This window comes from Cervus canadensis, chromosome 24, assembly GCF_019320065.1.
Source record: "Cervus canadensis isolate Bull #8, Minnesota chromosome 24, ASM1932006v1, whole genome shotgun sequence".
Classification (NCBI taxonomy): domain Eukaryota; kingdom Metazoa; phylum Chordata; class Mammalia; order Artiodactyla; family Cervidae; genus Cervus; species Cervus canadensis.
Window position 1 is genome coordinate 28,720,718 of NC_057409.1, and position 20,932 is coordinate 28,741,649.

General features: G+C 53.1%; 1 protein-coding gene across 10 annotated transcripts in view; it reads left to right on the top strand.

The window, feature by feature from the left end:
* TNS1 (tensin 1) overlaps positions 1-20,932 on the top strand; it is a 207,959-nt gene that overhangs the window by 106,922 nt on the left and 80,105 nt on the right. For all 10 annotated transcript variants that reach the window (XR_006265125.1, XM_043444803.1, XM_043444801.1 and 7 more), the window contains 12 exons: positions 3,880-3,929; positions 6,104-6,275; positions 9,049-9,099; positions 9,951-10,073; positions 10,431-10,495; positions 12,079-12,162; positions 15,209-15,321; positions 15,977-16,037; positions 16,257-16,332; positions 17,170-17,299; positions 18,783-18,848; positions 20,000-20,116. Coding sequence is in view for 9 of the 10 variants with exons in the window: in XM_043444803.1 (XP_043300738.1) it covers positions 3,880-3,929; positions 6,104-6,275; positions 9,049-9,099; positions 9,951-10,073; positions 10,431-10,495; positions 12,079-12,162; positions 15,209-15,321; positions 15,977-16,037; positions 16,257-16,332; positions 17,170-17,299; positions 18,783-18,848; positions 20,000-20,116 (1,108 nt within the window). In the remaining variant the exon portion in view is untranslated. The remainder of the gene's footprint in view (positions 1-3,879; positions 3,930-6,103; positions 6,276-9,048; positions 9,100-9,950; positions 10,074-10,430; positions 10,496-12,078; positions 12,163-15,208; positions 15,322-15,976; positions 16,038-16,256; positions 16,333-17,169; positions 17,300-18,782; positions 18,849-19,999; positions 20,117-20,932) is intronic.

Below are 20,932 nucleotides of genomic sequence, written 5' to 3' on the forward strand. Positions count from 1 at the left end.
ATACCCTCCTCCCAACTGTGCCCCCTGGGGACCTGGGCTCCGGAAACAGCTTTCCCTTTGGTCCACTGCTGTTGTGTTTGGTCTGTGGACCTCAAAAGAAGGCAGGACTCTTCCCACACAGTCCTTGCTCCAAACCAACCCCGCCCAGATCCTGCTCTTGCTGCGTGGTGGGTAAGATGAAGGCGAAAAACGGAACCGAGGGTCACAGATCTTGAGTGGCCCCGGAGTGTCTGAGCGGTAGTCAGCGGCTCCCACCGGCATTGAGGACCGAGGTCAACGGTGTTGGCGGAATCTGCAACAGGAAGGGTGAGGGTTAGATACCAGGAGGAACTGGCTGATAGGAAGAGACATAAGACACGGTTTGGGGGAGGCTATGGAATTTCCTTTTACAGTGTCCTTTAAGCAGAGGAGCGACTGCGTTTTGATGATGACGGTGGGGGAGAGATCTTGGTGCCTACAGGAGTTGGATCAGAAGTTCTGTTATGGATCTGTGTCTTGGGAGGCGCAGGGAAGAAGTTCAGAGCTGTGGGTAGATGGCTTTGAGAGCCCCAGAGAGGAAAGGAATGGTATTACAGGCAGACCGACAGCTTATTTTTCTTTATAAAATAAAATCTTCAAGTATTCTTTTTTTTAAAAAAAAATATATTTATCTATTTGATCGCATCAGGTCTTAGGTGCGGCGCGCAGGCTGTTTGTGGCTGTGCATGGGCTTCTTTCTAGTTATAGGCGTGCGAGCTTCGTTGCCCTGCAGCATGTGGGATCTTAGTTCCCCAACCAGGGCTCGAACTCATGTCCGCTGCATTGGAAGGGGAATTCTTAACCACTGGACCAGGAAGTCCCTAGAGAACTCTTTGTAAAACCCTTGGGTAGTTTTCCCCAGAGGCTCTTGAGTGGAACAGGTAAATCACACCTGACTGTGTTGTACCCATTTTACAGAGCAGTCAGTGAGGCCTCATGGCTGCTTCTCACATGGGCTTTGTAGATGAGAATCCTCCTTTGTAGAATGGAAGCTTTCTGAGGTCGGGGGCCTCATGCCTAGCTGGTGGCCCTCAGCAGAGTTCACGGAATGAGGGAGGGGGTATGAAGATGGAGTGCAGAGGGGACCTCATCCTTCCTGAAAAAGGCCCCGTGTGAGTCGGCTCTGTCTCCAGTCCAGTCTGCGAGGTCACTGTGTCTCTCAGAGCCCTGAGCGGTGTCGCTCCCATGCCCCGCGCCCGCCTCTGGTCCTCCAGTTCTCCCATGACTCCGCCCAGCCGCCCCCCGGCCGTGTTACCTGCGCACGGCTGCATTCTGCCAGTGAGTGTCACATGCTTCCAAACTTTGCAGAAAACAGGAAGCCCCGTCAGCGAGAGGGCAGCCCAGTGATTCATCAGGGGATGACCGTCCAGCTGTTCGTCCCCATCCTCCGCGCGAGGGTCACTGTCCAGGGCGGCTTCCTCCCCTGCCTCCCCTCTCCCCCGCCCCCCTCACCGCTGGGCTCGGCTTGGACTTTGTCTTATCACCTCTGGAGGCGGCGTGGCCAGACTCTGCTGGGGCCAAGTTTTTATTTATCTTTCCCGGCTTTTTGGGGTGGGGAGGCTGAAGAATGTGGAGTGTTGTAACTGGGGAGGGGGGTGGAGAAGTGGGACCTGGCTCTCCTGCTCCGTGCTTCCCTTTCGCTCCTGTGCCTGGGGAGGCTCTTGGCTCCCCTCGACCCCCTAGTCTTCCCACCAAGCCCAGCTCCGTATCCCTGAGGCTCCTGGGGGCCTGGCCCCGTGGTCCTGGCCACACCTCCGGCCTTGGCTATAGTTGTGGCTTCCAGTTGTTAGAAGCAGCTGTAGTGGCCTCCTCCAAACATGGCTGTGGATCAGCAGTCTACGGAACCGAGGGGCTATTTATAGCAGGGTGGCCCTGGGGCCTGGAGCCGGGCCTAGGGCCTGGGGAGGTTCATCGTCTCCTCATCAGGGACCGGAGAGACGGAGACCGATGAAGTGTCGGGTTTCTGCGTTCCTCTGAGCGGGTTGTCTTGGAACAGCCTGGTTTGGGTCTTGAAAACCAAACACAACTCAACCCCTCCTTACGGCCCCCCTCCACTTCCCACCCCCCAACTCCCCATGCCTGACTCATGCAAACCCAAGTCCTTGGGGCCAGGAGAGCTGTGGAGACAGAGAAACTTCCCGCCCGACAGCGCGACTTGGCTGTTTCCTCCTCCCGCTGCCTCCAGGCTGAGCTGTTCCCGGCTGCGCTGCAGCCCCGGGCTCTGGCTACAGCCTTCTTGCGAAAGGCTGGATGGAGAGTCCTTCTCTTAGGGGGGCTGCCCTGACTTGGGGCTCAGCTGGGTGCGGGGTTGCAGAGCCCACCCACCCCCGCCTCGTTGGTGCTGCGTGGAGAGGGCTGAAGGGGGCTCCTCTTCTTGGGGACCCAGTGGTCCAGCCCGGAGTCTGAGGATGAATCCTGCTGGTCGTCAGGACTGGGGGGTGAGTTGCTGTAGCCTCGGTTTCTCCTCTCCTTGGTGGACTGTGCTCCTCTCTCCTCCAAGAGGATGCAGCTTGGTGGTCACGAAAGGCTGGTTTAGGGGAGGCTCAGGCATGTTTGGAAGGTGCCAGTGGGCTCAGACGGCTCTGGCTGGGAGTGTCCAGGTAGGGCTCCGATTCTGCATCGAGTGAGGTGGATGCAAGGATGGGTAGCAGCTGGTGATGCAGGGTTTTGCTTTTCTATAGAGGTAACTGTTTTGTTGTGTCTCTAACTATCCTTTTAATTGTACTCGATGTAATAATGGTAAGAACATCTAAGGACCAGATATGCATAATTCCCTTTACTCTTCAAATAACCCCATGATTGTTGCATCTTACTTGTGACATTGGGGCTTCCCTGGTGGCTCAGATGGTAAAGAATCTGCCTGCAATGAAGGAGACCTGGGTTCGATCCCTGGGTTGGGAAGATCCCTGGATGAGAGCATGACAACCCACTCCAGTATTCTTGCCTGTGGACAGAGGAGCCTGGAGGGCTACAGTCCATGGTGTTGCAAAGAGTCGGAGATGACTCAAGATCAGCTATGCACAGCACAGCACTCGTGACATTACAGAGGCTCAGAGCATTGAGTGGTGCGAGGTTGTCCAGCAGGATGCCGTGGGGACTCTGATCCTGCACTTTTGTTGCCGTATCATACAGTTTCCCTGAGATGTTTTGGACACCAACTTGGGTCCATTTGCCTAATTTTGTACCAGTCGACAGCCCTAGAGATGGGAGCGGATGAGGGAGGTAACAGACGATGGGCAGTGGGTCCTTAGAAGCATGATTTGCTGCCTAGCTCTAGTCAGTACACACCGTGCCTGCTGGCTTCTTGTCTCAAAACTTTGGACTGACCTGGTGTTGCTGCTTTAAAGGAGAGGCTTGTGGGCAGCTGGTGGTCAGAGGAGAAATGTTCAGAGCTGGACGGAGGGGTGCTAGCGCTCTCATCTTTCCTTCTTTCATGCTTGAATCTCTGTTCACCACTTGGGATTACTGTTCTGATATCTAGCACATCAAGGTGAAATGAGTGTCCATCAACTTAATAACTGTTTTATTGAGTGTAAACTCAGTGCAGGTGGCACCAGCCCAGGCCTGGTGCATTTCTGGGCATTGGGGATTTCTTCCTTGCCCGGAGGGAGGAAAGCGCTTCCCCTCGGGGGCTTATAGGCACACAGGCACACTCACGTGGGATTGGCATCGATTGCTTTTGGCTTTGAGTTGCTGTGTTGCTGGGGCTTTAGGGCGCCTGGGCTGGAATGTTGGCAGAAGCAGGAGAAGGAAATCTGTGTTTGCCCGTGGCCCTGACCACTTGTGTGGACAGCTCTCTGCTGCTCTCCTGCCACCCAGCTGGTCCCCGTCCTAACGCCGCTCCTCTCTTCTCTTTCCCAGAGTTCCACCAGAGTTACACCAAGTGTCCAGCCTCATCCCCAGCCCATCAGGTATGCCTAGACTATAGGGGGCAGGGGGTGAGGGGCAGGCAGTGAGGTCACTGTGGTGTTCCCAGCAAGTCATGCCTTTGAGTCTCTAATGCCAAAGTCATGAAGCCCCTGGTCGGGAACATGGCAGACGTGGAAGCTTCAGCGAGAAGATGTGGGTAGATGCCACTGGGAATCAGTCATGTTTTGAATTCTAGTTTGAAGCCAGTCCTTGAGCTGGATTCTTTATTTACCTGCATGATCTCATCTAGTCCTTGCAACAACCCTGCAGGGTAAGTATTTTATCCCCATTTAACTGATGAAGAAACTGGGTCTCAGGGAAATGAGGCAACTTGTTAAAGGTCACGCAACCACAAACAGGCAGCACTTGGATTTGCCTTCAGGACTGGCTGGCATTGAGGCCTGTGCTAGATACTGTTCCTTTCCATGAGCAGTGACTTCTGATATTCGAGGGTCATTTATAAAAGGAAGGTTCTCTGGCTGGCTGGGCTGATGGGGGCTGGGGCAAGGGGATCACAGGGGACTCGGTGCTTGGCTCATCCAGAGCTACTTTGTCCTGGGTCCAGGTTCTCTGATTTTTTTGGCTTCCTCTGCCTCTCCTTCATCCGAGGCTTCTGAGATGAGTGAGAATCTGGCCCCAGGGATCTGGGGCCCCAGCCAGAGAGGGCTTGGTGTGTAGCTGAAGCTCCCAGTGGGCTGTAGTCCCTCTCCCAGCTGTCCACAGAGAGTGGACGGCCCCCTTAGCAGATCCCTCCTCCCTTGTAGCTGAGAATCGGTGGGTGCAGGGTGTGATTCTGATGTCGTCCAGGTGGTGGCGCTGTTCTGCCTTCCGTAGGAGCCCCACCCCCACACGCTGCCGGACCAGGAATGATCAGGACTCAGAGGCCAACCTCACAGTGGGCTCCCAGCACACTGGCATCTCTGTTACCGCGTCCCAGTCCCCGTCCCCATGGAGAAGCTATATGTCACCTTTGGCTCCCCTGTCTCCAAGCCCCATCTATACAGTTGGCTCAGAGCTAGCCCTGGAGATTTGGATTCTGCCCCGGTTCTTGGCGTCCTGGGGCTGTACACCCTACTGCCGCCCCATCACTCTGAAAACCCCAGTGGTATCCCTCCCACTGCCCCTCCAGTCCCAGCTTTAGCTGGAGGTAGTGAGAAGTTATCAACATGAGTGTGGTCCATCTTGGGTAGTGAGCGGAAGCAGGAGGCTGGTGATGGGGTAAGAAGGATATGAGGTGCCCCTAGAAGCTGCTGGGGGCCTTTGGAATGGATTGCCAGTGTGCCGAGACCCCTTTCCCCATCCCGTGCGCTCACCCTGGACCCTCCTCTGGAAGAGCAGCCGGGTGAGGTGGGTGGGCACTTCCTCTCGGTGCCCGGCCCAGGCAGACCTCTCTTAGGAGCTCAGATGGCACTGGGATTTCTGGGGTCCCCTGCCACTGCGGCAGCATCCTCGGCCTCCTGGGCCCTTAGAGACCAGGGAGCTCACTGGCAGGAAGAGCCCGGGAGGCGGTGGGAGCTGCCAGAGGTGGGGGGAGAGCCAGCGAACAAAGGGCAGGAGTCGGCCTGCCTCCAGGGAGGGCTGGAATGTGCACTGTGGTCTGGCTTACCTGGAGCCCAGGTGAGCGTGTCACCTGAGCTGCCCCTGCCCCTGAGGGGCCTCCCCGCCCACACCACAGCTCAGAGCAAGCGGAGGGCGGTAGAAGGCTCAGCTCTGGGATGCAAGAGCCCTCGCTTCGGGCTCTCCTTCCTCTCTGGAGCCCTCCCTGGATCCTTCGAGAAGCTTCTGCCAGATCAGGTGGCTGCCGTGTGTTGGGAGGCTGAGCTGGACTCCTGGGCCCTGGCTGGTTCCGGCCCTGGCTCCGACCTCTGGGATCACAGGTTGAAGGCAGTGCCGATGGGATTGATGAGCACCTAGGACTGGTGTCATCACTCTTTGTTTCTGAAACGGCCTGAGATCCTTGCCGGCTTCTGCCCAGCTCTGTTCTCCCCGGCTCTCCCAGACTGGCCTTGAGGGCTACACTGGCCTTGCCCAGGGAAGCCTCTGGCCTTGGCTCGGGGTCAGGGAGCAGCCAAGCCCTCCTGGGTTAGATCTGGGGCCATGTATGGTGTGGAGGGGTGCAGGTTCCTGGACCTCGTCCTGGGCCTGGATTCTGATCTGCTGCCTGCTGTCTCCCCAGAAACATGAGTACGAGCCGGACCACGGAGGACAGCTGTGAGCTGGACCTGGTGTACGTCACCGAGAGGATCATCGCCGTCTCCTTCCCCAGCACAGCCAATGAGGAGAACTTCCGGAGCAACCTCCGCGAGGTGGCCCAGATGCTCAAGTCCAAACATGGAGGCAACTACCTGGTGAGGATGGGGCCCCCCGCCCACTGGCCCAGGGCCCCCATCCTTTCTGCCTGCCGCCTCTTCCTGCTGGTGTCTCATCCCACCTGCTCCTGCACCAGCTCTTCCTCCCCTCTCCTCTCACCTGCCCTTGACCTTGGGCGTCTCTCGTGGTCTGAGTCCTCGCTCACTGTCCAGCTGCCCTCTGAGGAGTGTGTCTGCAGCTGGGACATGGGATCTGAGCCAAGTCGTGTGTGTCTGTCCTTGTCCTTGTATGTGTGCATGTGTGTGCGTATGTGTGGCTTGTATGTGTGCGTGCTTGTGCATGTATGTGTGCAGGCAGGGTGTGTGTGTGCATGTGGTGTGTCTGTACAGGTATGTGTGCTTGTGTATGTGTACAAGTGGGCTGTGTGTATGCTGTGGTGTGTCTGTACGTGTATGTGTGTAGGTATGTGTGTTTGTGTGTATATGTGTACGAGTGGGTTGTGTGTCCACGTGGTATGTCTGTATGTGTGTGGGTGTATGTGAGTGTTGACCAGGAGGAGGGAGTAATGGTGACGCTCATGTTATTGAGCGCCTGTGATGATCCAGGCCCTGTCCTAACTACCCCCCACGTATTTAACATCACGACAGCCCTAGGAAGCAGCTACTGCAGGAGCAGAGAGGTGGGGTATTTGCCTGAGGTCACAGCGTCAGGAAGTGGCAGAGATGTCACGCTGTCGGTGCCTCTGAAAAGTCTGAGGGCAGAGCTATGGCAGATCGTGTTTTGAGGGACCTCGTGTTGCTGAATAGAGAATTGTACCTGGGATAGGAGAATCTCCCAACCAATGTGGAGGAGGTTACCCCCGACTCCTCACCCACTATGGGGGTCAGAAAGGCTGGCCGGGGGATTGGAGCTATTCTGGCCCCAGAGGAGGGCTCGGGCCCACGTTATAGGAAGGTCCGTATGGGCTGGACCCACGGACCGGCCACGCCATGGTGAGAGAGCAGAGGCAGGGTCTAGGGCTGCTGTAACTAATTCCCACAAATTAGGTGGCTGAAGACAAAAAAATTAATTTTTGCACAGTTCTGGAAGCTAGGAGTCCAAGTCAAGGTGTCACTGGGGCCGTGCTCCATCTCAGTCCTGTGGGGGAGAATTCTCCTTGCCTTCTCCCCTCTTCTGGCAGCTCCTTGGCTTGTAGGCGCCTTGCTCTAGTCTCTGCCTCCATCATCACATGACCTTCCTTCTTCCCCGTGTCTGTGTGTCCTCTCCTCTTCTTATAAGGACACAAGTCGTTGGATTTGGGGCCCACTCTGAAGCCAGGATGATCTCATCACCAGACCCTTGACTACTTACATCAGCAACGGACCTGTTTCCAAATAAGGTCACAGTCTGAAGTTCCGGGTGGATGTGAATTTTTGTGGGACACCATTCAGCCCTCTATAGAGACCCATCCATCAGCTCTGTTGGACGTTGTTAAGAGTCTGGCTTTAGGGACTTCCCTGACGGGCCAGTGGTTAAGACTACATACTTCCACTGCAGGGGACATGGGTTTGATCCCTGGTTTGGAGACTAAGATTCCACATGCTCCATGGCGCAGCCCAAAAAAAAAAAGACATTTGGCTTTAAACATCAGAAGGTTCTATGCTGGCTCTGCTCTTACCAACTATCTGATTTTGGCACTTAGCCTCTCTAAGCCTTAGGATACCATCTGTAAAATGGGTCTAATGACAGTATCTACTTCAGAGGTTGTGGAGAGAATTAACGCACCTTGTTAAATGTCAAGTCTTTAGTGCGGCCTGGCTGGCTGTGGACACCCAAGTGCTAGCTGTTGTTAATGGCATAAAGCATATTCCTTTATGGGATTCAAGAGTGATGTAGTGGTTTAGTCGTTAAGTCATGTCCGACTCTTGCGACCCCATGGACTGTAGCCCACCAGGTTCCTCTGTCCATAGGATTGATTCTCCAGGCAAGAATACTGCCATTTCCTTCTCCAGGGGATCTTCCTGACCTAGGGATTGAACCTGGGTCTCCTGCATTGCAGGCAGCCTCCTTACTGACTGAGCCAACAGGGAAGCCTATGAAGAGTGGACCAGAAGCCATCTAAGATCCTGCCCAATTTCAGAAGTCCAGAGTTCCATGAGTCTCTGCTGTATTTTCCCCGCTCTGTCCCACCTGTTCCAGACCCTGTGGTCCCCTTCTCTCCCCAGGAGACATCACAGGGGCCTTTGAGCTTCCCAGGCCTTGCACTGGATATCGGGAGTTCTGCCTGCCTCCTCCAGAGATGGAAGATGGGAATTCAGAGACAGGGGGATTCCCGTGGGATGTGGTCAAGTGTCAGGGGGTGTCTCCTGGGAGGTCAAGGATCTGAGAGGGTCCACCCAGCATGGTTTGCACCCTTTGATAGAGGGTGTCTGACCACAGAGCAGTTGCATTTCCATGGGGTGAGTTTCTAAAGGCACCATGTGAAGTAGAAACCAGAGATGGCCAAATGCTTATCAGTTGCCACCACTGGATCTTCATACAGTGTGGGGAGACACCCACTTTGGGGGTGGCACGTGGGGCCCAAGACAGATTCCATCCCCTTCTCACCTTCAGTTCAGGATGTCTGCTCATCCAGGGGCAGGGCTGAGTGTCTACATACCTGTCTCTGTCTCCCTGTTCATCCTGAGAACCTGTAGTTGGTTCCCGTCGGTCAGTGTGTGTCTTGGGGGGTGCTTCATGTGTGTTCATGTAGTAGAATTTCCAGCAGGGAAGACGGAGAGAGAGAGAGAAAGGGCCAGCCTTCTCACAACCTCTTCCTTTTCCTCCTTCTAGCTTTTCAACCTCTCTGAGCGAAGACCCGACATCACGAAGCTCCACGCCAAGGTGAGCCTGTGGCTGTTTGGGGGTTTGTTTTGGGGAGTTCTCCTTGCCTGGGCTCCCTTCCTCCAAAGATCCCATGTTAGAATCTTGGAGGAAAGTGCTGTGACTGTTTGCAAAGCCTGTTCAAAGTCACTGTGCTCTCTTCTGTTTGGAGAACTGAAACACACATAGTGCTTCTGTGATACGAATTACAGAAAGCAAAGCTCAGTACAGTCATTTCCACCCAGGCCTGCCTCTGGAGGTGTGCACACACAGTCCCTGGGGTGGGGCTGGGGTTGTGGGATTTTTAGTCTTGTTGACCAGTCTTCTGGATTTGCACCAGCTGGGAATTGCCAGTGCAGGCGTCCGACAGCCAGCTTTCTTTCACTTGCTGTTGAGTGAGCCATGTGTGGAGGGGCTCTGCGTGCCGCTCCAGCCCCTGGATTCTGGCGCCCGTCGCTGTGTGACCTTGGGTGGGCGGTAGGGTTCTCTGGGCCTCGGTTTGCACGTCTAGAAGTGGACGGGCTGGATTAGATGAGCTCTCTGGGTCCTTCTGAGCACAAGTTTTCCTGTACTTTAAGGTTCTGTGAGTTAAAGTTTGAAGGAGGCTGATGACTGCTGGGACCTTCGGGGGCGCTAAGCTTTTGCTTTATACACATATGAGAAACTGGGGCTGGGGCCAGGGCCGTGACTAATCTGAGGTCCCACAGGGAGCCGGTGTCAGAACCAAGCCTTGGACCAGTGTCCTCGGCCTCCACACCCCTGCCTCTGAGCGGGGTTGATGGGCAGGGCAGGAACTAATGTCCCCTCACTGTCCCCCACCCCCGTTGGCTCTCTGCGCTTCTGCCACTTCTTACTCATGGCTTGGGCCACAGGTCCTGGAATTTGGCTGGCCTGACCTGCACACCCCGGCCCTGGAGAAGATCTGCAGTGTCTGCAAGGCTATGGACACCTGGCTCAATGCAGACCCCCACAATGTGGTCGTCCTACACAACAAGGTCAGAGCGGGGATGGCAGGATGTTTGTGTGTGATGAGTGCATGTACCTGCCCGAATCGTTGGATTGTGTGAGTGTGCAAGTTTGTGTGTATTCTCCTTCTTGGGGATAATACATTCTGTCTGGGGCGGCACCCACAAGAAGTGGCGGCTATCAGCCTCTGGGGCCCTCAGGTGTGGTAGATAATCAACTGTTTCTTCTTTTTAAGATTCAGCCCCACCTGCTTCGTCCCTACTCCTTTTCTGTCTGAGAGCTACATTCCCTCTCTCCAACCCCTTTTCTTCCAGGCTTCTGATTGGGCTCTGGGGTGGGAGGGCCAGCCTTAGCAGTGAAGGCTTTTGTGTTTGGGGCTCTTTCAGGGAAATCGAGGCAGGATCGGCGTTGTGATCGCGGCTTACATGCACTACAGCAACATTTCTGCCAGGTAAGAGAACCCGAGTCTCCTGTTCTCTGAATATTGACAGCTGGACCCCCTTCCCCACCCACCTAGGGCCTCGCCCTTCCTTGGGATTGGAGGATGAGGACAGAAGAGACAAGAGGTGCTGAGGACAGGGCGAGGACCCCCAGAAAAGAGAAAGTCCCTGCCCACAGCTCTGGGGTAGGGGCCCTTGGACAGAGGGCAGCATAGAGCAGAGACCATCCTCCTATCTGGGGCCCCAGTGGTGGGGGGAGCCGCTGTGGGAGGTAGGCCCTGCATGGGCACCCCGCCCAGCTGGCTTCTTGGGGCCACTTTCCTTTGCCAAACTGCCTTCTATTCACCCCAAAGAGCAGCGAGGGAGTCACAAGGAAATGTTGGAACACATCTGGGTCCAACAGAGCCATCTAGATTTCTTCTCATCCATGGCCCCTGCCTCTGGCCATCAGGGGCACCTTCCCACTTTGGTGTCTGCAGCAAGACAGAATAAGAAACAGCCAGCGGATGGGTTCCATTCTGATCCGGCTTTGCAGAGAGGCAGAGGAGTTGGTCCATTCATTTTGTCATTTGACAATGGTCACGGAACAGTCACTGTGCAGGCTGTTCTAGGTGCTGAGAATACAGCAGTGGGCAAAGGTGGGCCACTGTCCTCGTGAGTGTTAAACTGAGTGAACAAACACATCCTTAAGAGCAGGAGGCAAGTCCTCTGAGAACAGAGACTGGAGCAAGACGGTGGGGAGGGGAGGTCTCTTAAGGAGGTGATGTGTGAGCAGAGACTGGGATTAAGTGGCGGGAGGCTGGGAAGGACTGAGTCATATGCGGTCTGGGTGAGTGGGGGGCGGGGCAGAGGACCTTCCAGGCAGAGAAGAGAGTAGGACAAATGCCAGCAATGGGAATGCCAGGGCCTGGCGTGTTTGGAGCTGAATGAGTGAGGGGGCAAAGACTAGAAAGTGAAGCTGCGAGGGGGCAGAGTCCAGGGGCCTTGCAGCCCTTAGTGAGGACTTTGGGGTTTATTCTAAGAGGGACATCGGTGGAGAGTCTAGAATGATCTGTTTCTTTATATGAGAGTTATGTGATCTGTCTCTTTATAAAACGACCTCTTTGAGGATGAGTAGAGTGTCCTCTGAAGGGCTTGCCAATAGGACGGTAGTTTTATGACTTTAAGAAACCTGACCAGCTTAATCTTTGCTTAATGGTGAACATTGCCTGTGCCGCTACTGTGTGCCCACATGTGCCAAGCTCTTTAGAGATGTTATCTCCCTCAATTGCCGTAACAGCATTCAAAGAAGGCATAGTTATCACCTCATTTGCCAGGAAAGGAAAATCAGGTTCAGGAAGGTTAAGTGACCTTCCCCAAAGACCAAGGGCCACTAAGTCAGTGGTGGACTTGAGATGGGCTCCCAGGGTGTCTGGTTCCAAGGCTCCCTTGCTGAGTATTGCAGCACACAGGAGGGAGGGATGCTGGAGCAATCCTTTCCTGAAAGCATCTCAGGACAGAGCGACTGGAGGGCTCTGCAGGTCTGGGGAGCAGGGGTGGGAGGACAGGGGGATCGTGGAAGTTGGCTCCTCTGACCACCTGTCCCTCCACACAGTGCCGACCAGGCCCTGGACCGGTTTGCAATGAAACGGTTCTACGAGGATAAGATTGTACCCATTGGCCAACCATCCCAGAAGAGGTGGGTCTCTAGGGCTCTTGGCCCAGTACATACATGTGTGTGTGTGTGTTCGCTGTATGTGGGAACCAGCCTTGTGAACCCATGGGGACTAAACGGTGTACCTGTGTGGTGGCGTGCCAAGCATGCATGTTCAGGTCCAGCCTGGAGGGGCGTGAACTCAGGAACCTGTGGGCAGCTGTGTGTGCCCACAGGGCGGCACAGCAGTTGGCTCCTGAGGTTGGTGCCAGAGATCAGCGGGGCCAGCAGTAGGGGGTGGAGGGGGGCGTGCAAGAAGACAGCTTGCCTGAGAAAGCAGCACCATTCTTGGTCCTGGAAACGGGGTTGCTTCCGTGTTTGGATGGATCTGCAGAAGGCTGAAGTTACTGCCGTCTGCCCTGAGAAGGTCACAGACACTCAGGATGAGGGTCCCCTTCTGCTGTGAGAGCTTTAAAATTTTACAAAGGGCTCTCAGTGATATGGTCCACAACAGCCCATGTAGGAAGCAGAACAAGGGTGGATTTTGTCATTCGTCTGATGAATTTTCTGTACTCTAGTATGTTCCAAGTGCTGGTGATATCTAATTGAACAGGATGATCTTTAGCCCTTAGTAAGCTGATAACTCTGTTGAGAGCTTTACACAAGTAAATAGACCATCAAGGTCATTTTAGGCAGTGAGAAGTGCTTTGAAGGGAAAAAAGCCAAAATAGAACATGATGGACTAGAGTGTGTGACAGGGGTGGATGTGAGAGGCTGATTCCGGTGGATCAGCCTATGTGCCTACTCTGAGCACAGACGATGCCATGCGAGGTGAGGTCTGAGAAGGGAGAAGGAAGCATATGAGTGAAGGTCTGGAGTAAAGGGTTCAGGTAGCAGGTTTGAAGGCCACGGTGTTTCATTGACTTTTCCAGCCCCTTGGAACACTGACCAAGCAAAGCAGGACTCCCTAGCCACGGGTCCTGGAGCTTTCCAACCTCTCCAGGCAGGGGATTCCCAACTCACACCCCGTCGCTTCCATCTCGCCTGGCTAAACGTGTGCTGGCTCCACTGGGGACTGAGTTTCTGCCGTTGTAGCAGGAAGCCCAAGCAGAAGTGAGGGAGTCCTTAGGCCACCAGTGCCTTACAACCAGCACAGGGCAGTGGGTAGCCAGCTTCCGGGTCAGAGATCAGAAACGGAATATCTTTATGTGCAGAAAATTCTGACTAGGCTGTCAGACACAGCAGCAGTGGGTCAGTGAGAGTCTTCCTAGGGAGGAAAGAACTGCTGTTCAAGATCCTGGCTTGCTACATATGGCTGGTGGCCTTGGTCGCGAGTCTGGCCCTTGGCCTTAAAAGATTAGATTCAGATAAGAGGAGCACAATGTTTATGATGGTACAATGTGGCGTGGAGAGCGTGGGCAGGGCAGTCACATCTCTGCAGCTAAAAGCCTGGAGGATGGGGATTAGTGTTACTTTCAGGAATAGGGTGGTTCAAGGATTCCACTGTGCTCAGTATGTGCTTACATAGCGTGCCATTGGGGGGTGTGTGTGTCTGTGTTTACATTATCTGCCTTGTATCTGCCTTGCCGCTCATATCTGTAGCTGCATCTGCTCATGGATGGGTAATTCTGTCTGTGCTCAAATGTGGAAGTGCGCCCGTTGGGGAGGTGGCGTTCGTTGCCGCTTTCCCGCCTTGTCAGTGTTACTTTCAGGGATTGGATCAGCTGGAGGAGCAGAGGGCAGGGAGAGAGGGAGGGAGGAGCTTTGCTTGCTAGCTCCCCCATTCATTGTCACCCCACCCCCGGGTTCATTGTCCCCAGCACACAGACACATCCTGTTGGCACGATCAGAAGATCTGATAGGAACCTGCCATTCCAGGTTTCCGGTTTGAGCAACGGGGCTGGGGGCTGGGCATGGGGCTTGAATAGGAGCTGGCGCTGCCCATCAGATTATCTTGCCAGGGCAGTCCAAGGTGGCCCCACCCCAGCTCAGGGACAGAGGCCCACAGGCCTGGAGGTGGGCCAAGAAGCTGAGAGTCAGGACGAGACCGTTGTCATGGTCATGAGGGTTCTGGTCCCACTCTCCTCAAATCAGAATACATTCTGATTGGTCCAGCTGGCATCCTCTGGCCAGTCAGGAGAGGAGGAAGCGCTGACCAAATGGACTGGTCCCTCCTTCTAGCAGATGCATCGGAGTCAGTCTGCTTCCCTTCTCCTCCCACCCACTCCCCTCTCACCTCTGTGCCCTCCTGCTGTGTGTCTTTGGGAGGCTAGTGACCCTTTCTGGATTAGTTTTCCCTTTCTTCTAGGAGTGGGGGTGGCTTTTCCTTCCAGTCTTCTAGTGAGAGCCTTGTTAAGGGAATTGCAGAATGTTGACTCTAAAGATAGGAATACTTAGTGGAAGTTAGATATCCTTCATTATCGAATGAAGTGATATAGAGTAACTTTGTACCCTTTTTGTGTGCCTGCTAAGTTGCTTCAGTTGTGTCTGACTCTTTGCGACCCCATGGATGTAGCCTGCCAGGCTCCTCTGTCTGTGGGATTCTCCAGGCAAGAAAAAGTGAAGGACTAGAATTATTAAGCCCTTACTATTTGCTATATTGTTATGTGGCTGGTGCGTCTGTGGGACAGAACTGGGGCCTGTGGGTACAAATGTAAACTTGGTTTGGGCTGGGGGCCAGGGTGTCAGAGCTGTCTGATGGTTGGTCATCCTGCCTTGTTCTGTAGTGCACGGCTAAATGATGCCTGTCAGGGATGTGTCGGGGAGGAAATTTGGTCCAGCTGGAGATTCCTGGGCTGGGAGTGAAGCGGGAAAGAGACGGCCACATTGACCACCAGGGGGCGCTGGAGAACCCCAAGTGGGAGGTTTGGCTGGGCTCCACTCTAGGTGTATCAGTACCTGTTTGCCTTCCTTACCTGAGGCTGCAGGCAGCAAGGATGGAGACCCCAGGTGCCCGGAGGCCTGGGGGCTGCTGGAGGTGGTGGGGAGTCGGCAGGGCCACCTAGGGCAGTGTGCTGGGGAGAAAGAGAACAGGATGGCTGTCCTCCAGTACAGGCCTCCCTGGCTGAAGCTGCCCTTCTCCCTGCCCCAGGTACGTGCACTATTTCAGCGGCCTGCTCTCTGGCTCCATCAAAATGAACAACAAGCCCTTGTTTCTGCACCACGTGATCATGCATGGCATCCCCAACTTCGAGTCTAAAGGAGGTACCTCTCTGAACCCCCTGGCTTCCATTCTCCTCCTGTCTTCCGTCTCTTTCTCTGAGGAGGCAGCGCTAGGTGGTAAAAATGCTGGCTAGCTGCCAAGTCTTAGGCTTGGTGTCTCAACTGTACCACTTCCTGTTTCTTTGCACCCCAGTTGATTCATCTGCAAAGTGGGTTTCATACTGGTCGTGCCTGCTGGCAGGTGACGCTGGATGTGGGCACGTTTGTAAACTCAAAATGTGTTTATTGTTTTGTTATTATTTTACAAATATTGATTTATTTATTTAATTTTGGCTGCGTTGGGTCTTCACTGAGGGATATGGGGTCTTTAGTTGCAGCATGCAGGTTTCTCTCTAGTTGTGGTGTGCGGGCTTAGTTGCCCCGTGGCAGGTGGGATCTTAGTTCCCCAACCAGGGGTCAAACACTGGAAACATGTCTCCAACATTGGAAGGCAGATCCTTAACCACTGGACCACCAGGGAAGTCTCTCAAAATGCCTTTAATAAAAAGTTAGCATTTTTTCCCTCTTTCTTTTCCCGTTTCTCCTTCCTCTTCTCCTCCTTCCCCTTCTCACTCTTCTTCCTTCCTGCTTCTCTCCTCTCCCCCTTCCTCCTCTCACTGTTTCTGCTGTCTTGGCTAACACCACCCCTCCTTTACAGGGTGTCGACCATTTCTCCGGATCTACCAGGCCATGCAACCTGTCTACACGTCTGGCATCTAGTAGGTATTCCACAGGAATGAGAGGCCAGGAATGTTGGCGAACTGAGGCTGAGGACTGGGGACAGGGATTGGAGGGCTGTCTAGAACCTTTTCTAGGAGGAGGGCTGAGGGATGCCTCAGTGAGCTTTCCCGACAGCCCCCTGGTGGAGGGGCAGCTGGAAGGAGGTGCTCTGCTCAGTCCCGTTAGCAGCCCTCTGTCCCTCTGCCTGTCTCCCTTAGCAATGTCCAGGGAGACAGCCAGACCAGCATCTGCATCACCATTGAGCCTGGGCTACTCTTGAAGGGAGACATCTTGGTGAGTTGCTCCTCCATCTCAAGCTTCCCCCCCCCGCCCCCACAGTTTATTTTTTCTTTCTTTTTTCATCCTGCTCCCCTCCTGTCTCTCTGGATAAGTGTGTCACTCCTGGTGGGCAACCAGCCTTGGGGGTGTTGACTGGCTCTCAGGGGCCCTGCAAGGCCTTCCAACCTGGAAGGTCCTTGTCCATCCACTTCCTCACAGCGGGATATGCCTTCCCTGGGCTTGCCTCTTGTTCCGGAGCATCTCCAGGGAAATATGGCTCTGTGTGAGCTGTTACCTCCGGGCTTCCTGCTGGTGACCAGGACTGCCTCAATTCCAGCTTCAGTCCTTCTACTTGCAATTTAAATCCACTTCTGTCTTCTCCATTTTGACTGCTGTGCAGGAACTTCTTTTTTTAAAAGTTTTGTTTTTAATTGATTGATGATTGCTTTGCAATATTGGTTTGATTTCTGCTGTACATCAACATGAATTAGCCCTAAGTGTACATATTTCCCCCTCCCCTGAAACTTTCTCCCACCTCCCAGCTGTTCCCACACCTCTAGGTTGTTCCAGAGCCCCGGTTTGAGTTCCCCGAGTCATACAAGGAATTTCCATTGGCTATCTGTTTTACCTGCAGGAACTTCTCGGGAGGGTAGTTTTGTCCCCACAGGGCAGGATTGGCCTCCAACCTCTGCTGTTCTGGAAGTTTCCCCAGAGAGCTCTGAGATCCTGTTGGGGATGGGTGACCTCTTCCTCAGTGGGTTTGGGGCCCAGAAATGGAGCTGATAAGGAGGCGCCCTGGGACTGACTTCCTCCCTCTGGGCCCCTGACGGGCTCTGCTGTCTCGCCCACCAGCTGAAGTGTTACCACAAGAAGTTCCGGAGCCCAGCTCGAGATGTCATCTTCCGCGTGCAGTTCCACACCTGTGCCATCCATGACCTGGGAGTGGTCTTTGGGAAGGAGGACCTTGATGATGCCTTCAAAGGTAGGCTCATTGAGTAGACAGGCAGACGTAGCAAGGAATAATTATACCACTGGATAGAAGAACCTAACAGAGGGGCTGTGGCAGCAGTGAAGGGTGACCATTTTCCCAGGGGAAGGGGAGTGATCAGGGAGCTGTCTCTCTTTGCTTCTTTCCTCTATTAGGCTTTATCTGCATCACATTCAGGTCTGGGACGTGTCTACATTCATTCACCCATCTGTTCATCTATCTATAAACCCACCAGCATCACTTGAGTGTCCGTGTGTGCCAGGCATGTGCTAGACCCTGGCGATACAAACAGAAAGAAGTCAGGCCCTACCCTTAGGGAGCTCACAGTCTTATGGGAGGAAGGGACACACAAACATGATACTGTGAAGTGACGCCTGCAGTGATGGAGACGTGCAGGGGTGTGACAGGTGGTCCAGGGAGGGGACGCCACCTCTGCTGTAACTTTCCTTCTGACAAGCAGTGGGTGTGATCTGTGTCCAGACTGGGTTCAGGCAGAGATCAGAGCGTGGGGCTGGAGCTCTGAGGAGGGGAGGCCTGAGCCCCCAGTGTGGTCTGGCTCAGGCAGGGAGAATGATATTTCTATGAAGAGGTTTCCCTGTACCAGAGCCAGGAGGGCAAACACAGAAGATGCTTTTGTGTTTGCAGAAGAGAATGTAAATGTTATCAGTCCTAACAAGGAAGGTAAAGGAATAACTAATGAGATAAAAGGGGTTGTGGAGAGGTTGGGAAGGGAGGGGCAAAAATTTCCTCCTCCTGTTTGGAGGGAGTCAGGACATGATCAAAAATGGACAGATCAAGAAATAGAGGCTCAACTGTAATATTTAAAGTTTCAGAGGTAATCAGAAGGGTGATTAATAATCATAACAAGATTTAAGATGGGAGGTGGGGATACTATAAGTGGTCCAAATTATTCATCTTCATAGTGTTGCATCAATGAAGATTATTTATTTTTTAATTTTTTTTCAATTAAGATTATTTAAAACTAATTAAAAATAGTGGCATAAAAACTGTGGTTATTTTATAGAGTCTTAGAGGTAGCTGCTAGTAGAACAGAACATAAAAATGGTAAGAAGTGGTTACCTTAGGCAAGTAGGACTGGACTAAGATGAGCAGGAGACTTAACATCATTATACATATTGTTTATTATATTATCAACCATGTATACATATGTTGGGCTTCCCTGGTGGCTCAGTGGTAAAGAATCCGCCTGCCAGTGCAGGAAATGCAGATTTGTTCCCTGAGTCAGGGAGATCCTCTGGAGAAGGAAATGACAACCTATCCTAGTATTCTCACCTGGAAAGTCCCATGGACGGAGGAGTCTGGAGGGCTACAGTCCATGGGGTCGCAAAGGACTCAGACGTGACTCAGCGACTAAATAACAATAAATACATATATTACTTTAATCTTTTCTAGAAGAAAACTTTCTGTGGAGTCTTTTTGGGAATTGATTGCCCTTGTTTTCCTTCTCCTTTTTCAGATGATCGATTTCCAGAATACGGCAAAGTTGAATTTGTATTTTCTTATGGACCAGAGAAAATTCAAGGTAAAAGCTGAGTTAGAACCCATTGATTCACTCCCTTCCCTCCATCCAGCCCTGTCCCACCTCAGCTCATCTCCACCACTTCCCCACTGGTCTGTTCTAAAAATATCAAGTTACCTGTGGTTGAGAGGCAGACCAGCAGTAGAGGATCTAGGTATCACAGTGGACCCCCAGCTAAACATGAACCAGTGACTTAATCTCTGGATAATAAAAATAAAAAAGTAGACAGGCGCTGGGTTGGATAAACTATTTTGGCCCCATTAAGTCATCATCCTCTTTTATTCAGAGACTGAGGGCCGTGGTGGATGGAGTGAGTGGCCAGGGGACTCTCATAGGTGCTGGATGGAAGTATTTATGAGAACTGAGGTGATTCGACCTGAAGATGAGAAGGGCAATTTAATAATAGTCGTTAAGCCTTTAGACTGGTTATATGTGGAGACCAGTTGTTCGCCATCTTATTTGGGAACTGAATAGGAAGAGATGAAGTCAGGTTACAGACAGAGGGACTCTGGGTAGATCAAAGAAAGGACTGCTGGGTCAGGAAGGTAACTCGCCCCAGAAGGCCTGACTTGTAGCTTTTCTGTCCACATCCTGGGCTTTTTCTGAAAGTATAGGTGAGATTCTGCCTCTCTCCTCAGATTTCTGCCTGGAGGAGAGAACCTCTTAAGTGGAGGGGCAGGGGGATGGCTGGGATGACCTGTGTCCTCTCAGCGTCAAGGCTGTGACTTGCCTGCTGTCCCTGGCCCCGTGGAGCCCACCGCAAGTCTCTCCCACACTCCACTCTGACTCAGGGCCAGCCTCTCTGGACTCTTGGCACTGTTGCAGGGGCCCCTGGGGCACAGATGAGAAAGAGGCAGCCACCCAGCCAGAGAGCTCCCCCCCAGCTCTGTTCTGGGGGGTCTTTGTTGCTCAGTGCCGCTGTCCTGGTTTACCCTTATGACCTGGTGTGAGCCTTTTCAAGAATGTAAGAAACCAGACTCCTGGGTTCTCCATCCAACTTAAGCCACTGGTTCCACCCCTCATGGTCAAGAAAATGAGAAGTCCCTTAGGGAGCATCCTTGGGGAGCTTGTTGGCTTCCTCTGTTTTTCCAGCTGCTGATCTGTTTTCTTTTTCTTTCTCTTTACTGTCCTCTCCTCCTTTCCCATTTTCTAAGGCATGGAACACCTGGAGAACGGGCCGAGCGTGTCCGTGGACTATAACACCTCTGACCCCCTCATCCGCTGGGATTCCTATGACAACGTCAATGGGCATCGAGATGATGGCATGGAGGGTAGGTGGGACCAGTGACTTCTAGTCCCTCTGCAATTGCATAGCCCTGCTCAGATGGCCTTGGGTCTCTTGGTTTGCTATGATACCATACTGGGTTCAGAGGGTTGGGGGGACAGAGGAGAAGTCCAAGACATTTCTGAGAGCTCACAGTTCAGTGGGGGAAGATAAAACTAAACATGAATGTGTTAAGCTATGAAGGCAGAGCCAAAGAATGCAGCAAACCAGCCATAGAAGTGTGTATTCTTGGTACCAAATGAGTCTCATAGGCAGCAAATGCTCTGAGATTGGCAGGGGAGGGATTCTTGAGATCTGGAGTGGTCTGGGAGGCCTCCTTGGAGAAGGTAGCCTTGCATGGAGCTTGAGATACCCTGCTGTGCTGCAACACTGCCTTTGTTAGATTTCTTTTAACCCTGTTGTTGGATTTCTCCAGGCTCGCTGCCTGAGTTCTCTGGGGTCAGAGCACTAGGAATGTAGACACAGTATTCAGGGCCCACAAGCTTTCATCAACAGCCAACGAAAATGTTTGCAAGCTGGAAATAAACCGGTAGGCTCCAAAATTTGAAAAGAAAGCAGCAGAATTGAAATTAATACATGTTTAATCTAGCAGCAAACCCTAGCATTATGTCAAATGGTCATTCACAACTCATATCAGCTCTTAAGAGTTATGCATGAGTTCTCTTGATTTATGTGGCTCATTTGAATATGTGGGGCCTCTGAAGTGAGCTTGTCTGGAGCTCAGGAACTCTTGAGACACCCTGTCTGGGGTTTAGTCACAGGCTTATTTCTCCATTCCCCGTCAGTTTTCAGCTGGGGTAAC